Source organism: Notolepis coatsorum (assembly GCF_963971535.1).
Source record: "Notolepis coatsorum genome assembly, chromosome: 7".
NCBI lineage: Eukaryota > Metazoa > Chordata > Actinopteri > Aulopiformes > Paralepididae > Notolepis > Notolepis coatsorum.
In genome coordinates, this window is record NC_140171.1 from 19,602,913 (window position 1) to 19,614,956 (window position 12,044).

Genomic DNA, 12,044 nt, shown 5'->3' on the forward strand with positions numbered 1-12,044 from the left:
GCTGATTGAACTGTTCTGAGGGGGAGAAACAACACGAGTGCATGAAGTCTTTTATCCTCTTGAGGGAGACCCTTGAGGCTGTGCACCTCCTAAACCATTAAGAGTGCCTTATACGTTCATGTGAGGCACCAGCAGAGCATGTTTTCAACACGGGAGCGGATTCTGTCCCTTCAAAGAGGCCCGATGAACGCAGCAAATATTATATTATATACCGTAATTATTATATTATATTTATAGCAATTTCCATAGCTGTCGGCATAAATCCTTTCTACAGTATATACACCTATTTATACACCTGCATATAACCCATATAACTCTGCATATAATTATAATCCTTTTTACTAGATAGTATATCTGTACATATCCCTTACCTACTCTTACTAGTGATACCGCTGGCCAGTATGACTTACTACTACCATAGTGTCTTTATACTTGCATCACTGTACATAAGAATACTATAACACTGTACATACATCTGATTAGCACTATACTCAGTAGTACTAATTTATATATTTTATACTCAGTTTAATCTCCTGTACAATTCATATGTGTGTGTATGTGCATGTGTGCGTGCGTGTGTGTGTGTGGTTGAACATTTTATGTTACAAAATGTACTTTCCAGGAAATTAGGCTTTCGAGTCTGTTTGCGGGGAGCGCGCTCTTTGATGTTAGAAGAGGTCAAAGCAGTATAATTGACTTATTTAGGCAACATTACCTCGTAATCGTCGGCAATTGGAGAGCGCACTGTACACATTTGAAGATTAGCATACGACTCAGCTGCTTTCCCTTTTAATGAGCAATTGCCACGTAGCCAGCCTCCCATTAGGTTGCAGTGCTGTCGCTGCGGGCGTCTTCCAGAAGGAGCTAGGGCTTCATCATCAGGGTCAAGGGGGTTTTCATACGTATTTTCTCCCCATGGCTGCGTTTACACATTTACACATTCGCCCTTTGATTCATAGGCCTATGCTCGCTGTTGGCAGAAAAGGCCCAACTCAGCGAAAAACACCAGCGGTGACAGAGGTGTACTGTGTCTGGGTTTCCTGGCTCCTGCGACCCGTTCATGTATCAGCGTGGGTCTCTTTACTGAGTTCTAAACTGAGGTCCGACTTCAAAGCCCTCTGGTCGGTGCCGTGTCGCGACTTTTATCAATGCAACCGAGCCACCGAGTCTGACCTTAATCCCAGACGTCTGCGGTTAATTGGCTTTGGCGTGGCATGATCTCTGAACTCACGTATCTGCGGGTGTCTGTCTTTCTGTCTCTTTTCCGTCCTCTCTCTCTGTCTCCCTCTCTCTCCCACTCTCTCTCTCTCCCACTCTCTCTCTCTCCCACTCTCTCTCCCTCTCTCTGCTTTTTCACCCACCTCATCATAACCCTCTGAAACTTGTAGTTTTGTCCATTCTGACTGTCAATCATCCTTCTATCACCACTAATCCTTTGCTATTTTCTTTCCATATCTCTCTCTCTCTCTCTCTCTCTCTCCCACGCTTCCTTTTCTTATTCCACTGTCTCCCTACAGTCCTGATGTCATCCCACTTCCCCCAGAGACTGTTTTTCACTGTTATATGTTCAACGTGGGAGACAGCTTTTTGAAGCTTTAGAAGTAATTTTCTCACATTGTGATGAGAATCAGTCGGTTAAGAGTTTTGTTTTTGGAGCTGGTTAAGGGAGGAAAAGTGCAGCAAAGTGGCAACTTCTGAATTCTGTAGTGGGTAAGTTGTCCGTATATAAAAGTAGGAAAAGCTGGTTTGAAAATGGTTCAGGGGCAGATTTCATTTCTCTGTTCATTGCGCTGGTGAAAGCCAGAATCAGAGTGGCTTTGAGTTTTTAGTGGATAGAGTTCAAAGTGGTGGTATAATGAAGCCGTTTGTTCAGTCATTCAAGTCAAGTCAAGTCAAGAGTTTTATTTGTCACGGCATACAAGTATACAATGAAATGTGTGGGGGTCTTGCCCGCAACGATGTGCATAATACCATAGTAATATATAATAAGAATCCAATAGAACGACATTGTGCAATAAAACAAGTAAACAAAGTATGGCATATCGGTATATGTACATGAGTTATTTACAGAGCATGGTAGGACATGCTAGGTCCTGTGATAGTGCAATACACTGTTAGCTACGGATGAGGCACTGGGTCTTTATGTACATTGTTATACAATGCTATATTATACAATCTCAAGTTATACTATTCTTAAAGTGACCTTTCCTTTCGTAAAGTGACCATAAGTGTGAGCGTGTGCAGCATGAGTGTGTGTGTGCTCATGTTAAAGTGGCTGCTAGTGTGTGAGCGTGTACAGTGTGTGTGTCATGTGTGTGCTCATGTGTGCTTGTGTGTGGAGAGTTCAGTGTTCAAGGCTCTGATGGCCTGGGGGAAGAAGCTGAGCCGAAGTCTCTCTGTCCTAGTTGCTGGTGTTCGTCATTGAGGAGGAATTGGTTTTTAAACTCCATTTTTGCTTAGTTTTTAATGCTGTGGAGTCTGTGATGGTTTGTTTGTATTGATGAATTGAGTAGTTATTGGTTAACCAAGGTGTGTTTTCCTCTCCACCTCAATGTCTCTCTCTCTCTCTATCCACGCTTCCTTTTCTTATTCCACTGCCTCGCTACATTCCTGATGTCCTCCCGTCCTCGTCCCCGCGCCCGCGCCGCGCGGTTCAGTTCGACTGCGACAACAACGGGAAGATCACGCTGGACGAGCTGAAGGAGGCGCTGAAGGTCCTCCTGGGGGAGAAGCTGAAGAAGGGAGAGCTGGAGGAGATCCTGGGAGACATCGACGTCAACAAGGACGGCACCATTGACTTTGACGGTGAGTGGGGGGGGGGGGACGAGGGGACGAGGCCGGCTGAGGGAAGAGAGGAAGGAGGAGAGATCTCTGTGGGAGGTGAGGGGGAGGGGGACACTTTCCGTCAATAGATCACAGGCTCATGTTCACTCGTTTCACACTTTTCTCGGTGTGGAATAAGGGGCGTGACTCTCGAGTTTGACACAAATAATCGTAGATTTTGTGCACAGCCTTTGTATTCATTTTGTACCAACACTGATTTAATGATAATTGATAGATGAGTTTTTGGGGGGGGGGAATTCATAGATGAGAAAAATTACGTCACAGAACATCTGCTCTCAGATTGGCGTTCACTCTCTCAAGGGGGAGAAAATGGGGGGGAAACCTGATCACTGACCCTAGATCAGCACTCCTACGCTTTGTAAATATGCCCTTGCTGCTTTTTTTTTTACGAGATAAAATTTTTTTTTGTTACCAGACACTGTATGCTGCCTTTCACTCAGAACAAGGCACAAATTGGTAAGTCAGCTAATGGTTGTGCATCGATTACACGTCAAAAGATCCATACTATCCCTTTAAAGGTCACATATTTTGAACAACTCACTTCAACTGTGAAACAAGACAACCCAGTTTATTCTGGGCTGCCTACGTCAGAAAGCATGTGCGATGCACGGTCCTTGACACGTGTGTGCATGTGAAAAACGTGTGTGTACAAAATGCCAGCTTGCTCGTAAACTTTCTAGTTTTCCACCAAATATCATATTGATCCAAATATAACACAACCTTGATTATAAAATGACCCCTCTTTTTCAAGACATAATTGTTGGACCAATTTTTATAAAGAAAATCATTTCTGTCACCCTCCTGGAAGCGGCCACTTTGCAATCTTTTTGGGTTCGCCATCTTCTAACATTACACTCTGTAACATCTTAATTTCTTGGCTGATTGACAGTTGTTTGATGCGCCTTGCGCTGTGAGAGGGAGAGGGAGACACAGAGAGAAAGACGGTGGCTCGCTTGGGGACCACTCGTTTGGCACGCTCTGTTGTTGTGAATGTATAATCATATTTAAAAGGCTAGACCCCGAAACTAAGACGACAACCCTTTTTCAGATTCCCTTCTATAGGGAAAAAAACCCTGTCTTATATTCGGCACAATACATTATCTAAAATATGTTTCTGACATTTTAGGTGAGAAGTAAACCATGCGATTGCTGGATCTGCAAAGCCTCGTTTGACAGTTTGATCTGAATTTCGTGAGCCAGGTGGTACCACCGGCTCATTAAAGCTACAGACACAGAAACAGCCGTGTTGTGAAATGGATTTTCAGCCAGAAAAACATGTTTTGTGACCTCAGAGACATAATTAACCTGTTGAAAAGGATGTGACCTTTAAGGAAGGTGGATGGGCAAGGTAGAAGAGGTGGCTTTGAGGAGAGAGTAGGGCTGAGGAGAAGTTGGAGGGGGTTAGCAGGGTGGAGGAGGTAAGTGAGGTGGAGGAGGTTAGCAGGGTGGAGGAAGTTAGTGAGGTGGATGAGGTTAGCAGGGTGGAGGAAGTTAGTGAGGTGGATGAGGTTAGTGAGGTGGAGGAAGTTAGTGAGGTGGATGAGGTTAGCAGGGTGGAGGAGGTTAGTGAGTTGGAGGAGGTTAGTGAGGTGGATGAGGTTAGCAGGGTGGAGGAGGTTAGTGAGGTGGAGGAGGTTAGTGAGGTGGAGGAGGTAAGTGAGGTGGAGGAGGTTAGCAGGGTGGAGGAGGTTAGCAGGGTGGAGGAGGTTAGCAGGGTGGAGGAGGTTAGTGAGGTGGAGGAGGTTAGCAGGGTGGAGGAGGTTAGCAGGGTGGAGGAGGTTAGCAGGGTGGAGGAGGTTAGTGAGGTGGAGGAGGTTAGTGAGGTGGAGGAGGTTAGCAGGGTGGAGGAGGTAAGTGAGGTGGAGGAGGTTAGCAGGGTGGAGGAGGTAAGTGAGGTGGAGGAGGTTAGCAGGGTGGAGGAGGTAAGTGAGGTGGAGGAGGTTAGCAGGGTGGAGGAGGTTAGCAGGGTGGAGGAGGTTAGCAGGGTGGAGGAGGTTAGTGAGGTGGAGGAGGTTAGTGAGGTGGAGGAGGTTAGCAGGGTGGAGGAGGTAAGTGAGGTGGAGGAGGTTAGCAGGGTGGAGGAGGTAAGTGAGGTGGAGGAGGTTAGCAGGGTGGAGGAGGTAAGTGAGGTGGAGGAGGTAAGTGAGGTGGAGGAGGTTAGTGAGGTGGAGGAGGTTAGTGAGGTGGAGGAGGTTAGCAGGGTGGAGGAGGTTAGTGAGTTGGAGGAGGTTAGCAGGGTGGAGGAGGTTAGTGAGGTGGATGAGGTTAGTGAGGTGGAGGAGGTTAGTGAGGTGGAGGAGGTTAGTGAGGTGCAGGAGGTTAGCAGGGTGGAGGAGGTTAGTGAGTTGGAGGAGGTTAGTGAGGTGGAGGAGGTTAGCAGGGTGGAGGAGGTTAGCAGGGTGGAGGAGGTTAGCAGGGTGCAGGAGGTAAGTGAGGTGGAGGAGGTTAGCAGGGTGCAGGAGGTTAGTGAGGTGGAGGAGGTTAGCAGGGTGGAGGAGGTTAGTGAGGTGGAGGAGGTTAGTGAGGTGGAGGAGGTTAGTGAGGTGGAGGAGGTTAGCAGGGTGGAGGAGGTAAGTGAGGTGGAGGAGGTTAGCAGGGTGGAGGAAGTTAGTGAGGTGGATGAGGTTAGTGAGGTGGATGAGGTTAGTGAGGTGGAGGAGGTTAGCAGGGTGGAGGAGGTTAGCAGGGTGGAGGAGGTTAGCAGGGTGGAGGAGGTAAGTGAGGTGGATGAGGTTAGTGAGGTGGAGGAAGTTAGTGAGGTGGATGAGGTTAGTGAGGTGGAGGAGGTTAGTGAGGTGGAGGAGGTTAGCAGGGTGGAGGAGGTTAGTGAGGTGGAGGAGGTTAGTGAGGTGGAGGAGGTTAGCAGGGTGGAGGAGGTAAGTGAGGTGGAGGAGGTTAGCAGGGTGGAGGAGGTTAGCAGGGTGGAGGAGGTTAGCAGGGTGGAGGAGGTTAGCAGGGTGGAGGAGGTTAGTGAGGTGGAGGAGGTTAGCAGGGTGGAGGAGGTTAGCAGGGTGCAGGAGGTTAGTGAGGTGGAGGAGGTTAGCAGGGTGCAGGAGGTAAGTGAGGTGGAGAAGGTTAGCAGGGTGGAGGAGGTTAGTGAGGTGGAGGAGGTTAGCAGGGTGGATGAGGTTAGTGAGGTGGAGGAGGTTAGTGAGGTGGAGGAGGTTAGCAGGGTGGAGGAAGTTAGTGAGGTGGAGGAGGTTAGCAGGGTGGAGGAGGTAAGTGAGGTGGAGGAGGTTAGCAGGGTGGAGGAAGTTAGTGAGGTGGATGAGGTTAGCAGGGTGGAGGAGGTAAGTGAGGTGGAGGAGGTTAGCAGGGTGGAGGAGGTAAGTGAGGTGGAGGAGGTTAGCAGGGTGGAGGAAGTTAGTGAGGTGGAGGAGGTTAGCAGGGTGGAGGAGGTAAGTGAGGTGGAGGAGGTTAGCAGGGTGGAGGAAGTTAGTGAGGTGGATGAGGTTAGTGAGGTGGAGGAAGTTAGTGAGGTGGATGAGGTTATTATTTTGTTGTTTATTTTCATTTGTATTGTCTTACGTGACTTTGTTTATTTGTCTTTTCTTGATCGTAAATTCCCTACGAGTTGAGATAAAGGTTTGAAATTAAATTACATTTCACACGATACCATGAAAATGACACCTCATGTGGAATCATACAAAAATCCATGTGATGATAACAAAAACAGTTCAGTGTTTCGGAATCATATGTGATAACAAAAACAGTTCAGTGTTTCTGAATCATAATGTGATAACAAAAACAGTTCAGTTGGCTTTTCTGTGAGGGAACATGTCTAGTGTTAGTGAGGTGGAGGAGGTTAGCAGGGTGGAGGAGGTTAGTGAGTTGGAGGAGGTTAGTGAGGTGGAGGAGGTTAGCAGGGTGGAGGAGGTTAGCAGGGTGGAGGAGGTTAGCAGGGTGCAGGAGGTAAGTGAGGTGGAGAAGGTTAGCAGGGTGGAGGAGGTTAGTGAGGTGGAGGAGGTTAGCAGGGTGGAGGAGGTTAGTGAGGTGGAGGAGGTTAGCAGGGTGCAGGAGGTTAGTGAGGTGGAGGAGGTTAGCAGGGTGCAGGAGGTAAGTGAGGTGGAGAAGGTTAGCAGGGTGGAGGAGGTTAGTGAGGTGGAGGAGGTTAGCAGGGTGGAGGAGGTTAGTGAGGTGGAGGAGGTTAGTGAGGTGGAGGAGGTTAGCAGGTTGGAGGAGGTTAGCAGGGTGGAGGAGGTTAGTGAGGTGGAGGAGGTTAGTGAGGTGGAGGTTAGCAGGGTGGAGGAGGTTAGTGAGGTGAAGGAGGTTAGTGAGGTGGAGGAGGTTAGTGAGGTGGAGGAGGTTAGTGAGGTGGAGGTTAGCAGGGTGGAGGTTAGCAGGGTGGAGGAGGTAAGTGAGGTGGAGGAGGTTAGCAGGGTGGAGGTTAGTAGGGTGGAGGAGGTTAACAGGGTGGAGGAGGTTATCAGGGTGGAGGGGGTAAGTGAGGTGGAGGAGGTAAGACGAGGTAAGTGGCTGATGAAGGAGAAGTAGCTGAGGAGTATTTAAGGGTTGCAAGGTTTAGAGGAGGGAGGACAGAGGAGATTTAGAGAGCAGATTAAGGAGAAAATGATGATGGTGAGAGAGAGAGGGGGGAGAGATAGAGGGAGAGAGAGGGGTGAGATAGAGGGAGAGAGAGAGAAAGAGAGAGAGTGACAGGCTAGAAAGGGGGAAAGACATGTTCCCTCACAGAAAAGCCAACTGAACTGTTTTTGTTATCACATATGATTCCGAAACACTGAACTGTTTTTGTTATCATCACATGGATTTTTGTATGATTCCACATGAGGTGTCATTTTCATGGTATCGTGTGAAATGTAATTTAATTTCAAACCTTTATCTCAACTCGTAGGGAATTTACGATCAAGAAAAGACAAATAAACAAAGTCACGTAAGACAATACAAATGAAAATAAACAACAAAATAATTTAAAACAGTCACAAGTTGACACAGTGATCGGAAATCATATTCTTAAACTCTGTAAATGTTGGAAGAACCTCCAACCTTAGAGTGGCGCATGAATTGAAACGGCAGATCTATCACATTCAGAGCTCATGGCCAAAGGACTCTAAGAACCAGCCAGGCGCTAGATTGGTTCCAATAGGTTCCAACATTCCATTCTAACAACAATGAGATATACAGTAAGGAGGTAGTTTACCAATAAGAGCTTTAAAAATAAACCAATGGTTGTTGCGCTTGTCGTAAAGAGAAGGCCAACCTACCTTGTGATAAAGGACACAATGGTGAGTATCTGTCCCCAGTGATGAGGGCAGAGCGACGGACCGAGTCCACAGGTTTGACGGTTGAAGCCGCAGCATGCCTAGAAATTACATTCATTAATTCAAACCTTTATTTATTCTCGAAGGGACAATTGAGGTCACCCTCATTATCAATGTCGTCGAGACTTTACAGACGTTTCAATGCATAGGTTTTTACAATAATAATAATAATAATAAATATGAATAACTATCTATATAGCACTTTTCACACATGAACCGGAGTCCAGAGTGCCCCACAGCAATTAGTATAAAAGAAACATAGGCATAAAATCAGCACACAATTGACAGAATAAAAAACAATGCATAAATTGCAGACATTATAGGTATAAATAGGTATAAAAGACAACAAAAGTAGTGCAACGTAAACGTGCAGACAGTCATAAAATAAGTACAATAGTACAATGTAGCTCGAAGGCATGTGACCCCCCCCCCCCCCCAGAACAGCCAGTCCCCCAAACACCCCCACATATCATCAATCCCTACCACATCCCCATCCAAGACACCCCCCCCCCCCCCCCCCCCTGATAACGTGCGTCACAAGCAGCCGGCGCGCCACTCACACCACCATGCGCGGTGACAGGAATGTCACCCCGCAGGCCGCCCCTCCTCCCCCACTCCCCTCCCCGTCACCACAGTATAGAACTGCTTCAACGATCCTCCTCGTAATCATCGGTTGGTTCTGTTTCCGTACGAGAAGCCGACTTTCTGTCTCCGCTTAGAGGCGACGTTGTCCACGTGACACTTAAAAACCGTCATCGAGGCACGAGGTCAAGATATTTATACTCGCTGTGTAATGTCGCCTCTTTCACATAAGGCCGTGGTCACGTCTAGCTCGTCCCGCGCGAGGCGCCGTGATCACATGTGACGGCACGCGACGGGCGGTTTGATGAGGTAACCGTACGAAATGACAGCTGTGAGATCAAACACACTGTGAGGTTTTTCCAGCGACGACGGAACAACACAAAAGAGGATTCTCGTCGTGTGAACATGGCTTCTCTGAGCGAGGGGGTGAATATATTCAGCGTGAAGGGGAGGATGATGGAGAGAGAGAACCGGAAAATGGGAGACGATGGGAAGAAATGGAAAACGTTGGTGGGGTGTGTGTGTTTGTGTGTGGGGGGGGGGGGGGGGTTGGGGGTGTCAAGGTAAGGTGGTTGGAAGGGCCAATCCAATCTCATCAGTAGTGCATTAAGACAATCAATACACACGTCTGAACGAATGTCACACGACACACACGGGGAAAACACAGCTTTGGACAGCTCAAGGACTTGGAGAAAAGATGACGCCTACACACAGCGAGAGAGGAACATGCGACTGCACACAGGACCGTGCACGGCCGCACACAGGGCCCGACGCGCACGACCGAGGTTGATCCCGTGTCACCCCTAAAGTCTGATCCCGTTTGTCTTGTCTCATCGACCCGATCAATTATACTTATTGGAAACATGCAAGTCGGCGTGGCAGTTTGGAAAACACATCAATAAGCAGGTGAGCTACGTTATCATCAATTAGCCCTGGCTTATCCGTCTAGTTTAGCCACGTGGGCTGAATGCCAAGCGCGCTGCCCTAACGGCAAAGGGTTAACCCTTTCACTGCCACACTGCCAAATGGTTAACCATTTTAACTGTGACAATACAGAAGGTTAACCCTTTCACTGCCACACTACCAAAGGGTTAACCCTTTTCACCGTGACAATACAGAAGATTAACCCTTTCACTGCCACATAACAAAGGGTTCACCCTTTCACTGCCGCACTACCAAAGGGTTAACCCTTTACACTGCGACAATACAGAAGGTTAACCCTTTCTGGCGGACACATTCCAACACCTCTTCAACGTCTCACTGAGACTGAAGAAGGTTCCCCGGCTGTGGAAAACATCCCTCATCGTCCCTGTGCCCACCACTCTCAATGACTACAGGCCGGTTGCTCTGACGGCACAGGTCATGAAGGTCTTTGAGAGGCTGGTTCTGGAGCACCTAAAACCACAGGTGAGAGGCGTTACGGACCCCTGCAGTTTGCATATCAGCAGAACATCGGTGTGGAGGATGCCATAATCTACTACATGGTCCACAAGGCCTATCTACATGTGGAGAAGCCAGGCAGCTCAGTGAGGGTAACATTCTTTGACTTGTCTAGTGCCTTCAACACTATTCAGCCTCCACTGCTGGCCGAGAAGCTGTCAGTGATGGGGGTGGAGGACGACTTGGTGGCCTGGATCCTCAACTACCTCACTGGCAGACCACAGTCTGTCAAACTGCAGGGGTGTCACTCGGACGTGCTGATCTGCAACACTGGCGCCCCCCAGGGAACTGTATTGGCACCCTTTTTGTTCACCCTTTACACCTCGGACTTCCGCTTCAGCTCCGGGAACTGCCATCTCCAAAAGTTTTGTGATGACTCCTCCATCGTTGGATACATCACCAACGACAACGAGGAGCAGTACAGAGCTGTGGTGGAGAGCTTCACAGAGTGGAGCAAGGAAAACCACCTACAGCTCAACATCAGCAAGACGACGGAGATGGTGGTGGACCATCAGCGGAGCGGGAGGAAGCCCCCAACTCCCATCATCATCCAGGGGGTGGAGGTGGAGATGGTGGATAACGATAGGTTATGTAGATAACCTAGTTATATTAGTATTGGCTAAGCGTCCCGCTCTGCGCCTTACGAGATACTCCTATCTCCTGTGATACCTAATGTATCTCCCACGAACAAAAACACATGCACCCCACCTGTATGGGGCCCCGCCCCTTATGGTGGCACCGCCCATATAACCATGACCCTGGTCATGAAACACCCTTCCTCGCCAAAACCCGTCCCAGGAAAAGATCCCTCAAGAGGGAACTCAGGGCGCGCAGAGCGGGACGCTTAGCCAATACTAATATAACTAGGTTATCTACATAACCTATCGTTATATTTCGTATTGCATCGCGTCCCGCTCTGAGCCTTACGAGATAATGGGGAAGAGCGGGCGCGAGACCCGACAGATGTACCCCCTGAGGACCCGTAAGCCCACATCAAGGGGTGCGGGGAGCCCTGTCACCCCATCCTTCCTAACGAAGGGGGGGCGCAGTCAACTCCACCTGAATGCGAACAAGAGGGAGCCAGAACCCCTTGAACACACCGTACAGGCGGAACCACGTGTGACTCAACACACTGCGGCCCATACCCATACACTCCTGCTACCCGACCAAAGGACGGGAAGCAGGAAAGGCCACAGACCCCAGAACCGCCTGGGAGACAGAACCCCCGGTCATGTCCATGAGGAAAAACCTTACAAAGGAGCCCGGGGAGGACCATGAAGCTGCAGCACAGATGGCCTCCACCGAGGCCCCACCCAGGAGAGCGGCAGAGGCAGCCACCCCACGAGTGGAGTGCGCCCTGACGCCCCCAGGGGGATCCTGCCCAGCCAGCGTGTAGCAGAGGGTAACACCCTCGCACAACCAATGGGACAGGCGCTGCTCCGACAGTGCCTTACCAGCACGAGCCCCACCGTAACAGACAAAAAGCTGGTCGGTAACCCTGAAATCCTGAGTACGGCTGAGGTAAATCCCCAAGCACGGACTGGACATGACAGGTGAAGGCCCGCATCTAACTCACCAGTGTGAGGAGGAGGACGAAACGCCTGAACCACAATATCCCGGGAGCGGAAGGAACTCCGGATATTCTTAGGCACGAAAGCAGGATTAGGTCGCAGAGTGACACCGCAATCGGTCCGAAAAGACAGGCACTCTGGATGTACCGAGAGAGCACAGAGCTCACCTACGCGTTTAGCGGAAGTGACAGCCAGAAGGAACGCGGTCCTGAAGGACAGCTGTCCCAACGGCGCCCGCTCGAGCGGCTCAAACGGGGCCAAGGACAACCGACCGAGGACCAATTGAAGATCCCAAGTCGGAGCCAAGGAGCGTTGCACCGGCTTAACG

The 12,044-nt window shown here is 49.3% G+C and overlaps 1 protein-coding gene across 1 annotated transcript in view; it reads left to right on the forward strand.

The window, feature by feature from the left end:
* Positions 1 to 12,044, forward strand: part of LOC311231579 (calcium-binding protein 2-like) — a gene marked incomplete at both ends in the record, with an annotated part of 159,851 nt that overhangs the window by 131,190 nt on the left and 16,617 nt on the right. The window contains one exon of the mRNA XM_084318207.1: positions 2,658 to 2,805. Within this exon, the coding sequence (XP_084174333.1) occupies positions 2,658 to 2,805 (148 nt within the window). The remainder of the gene's footprint in view (positions 1 to 2,657; positions 2,806 to 12,044) is intronic.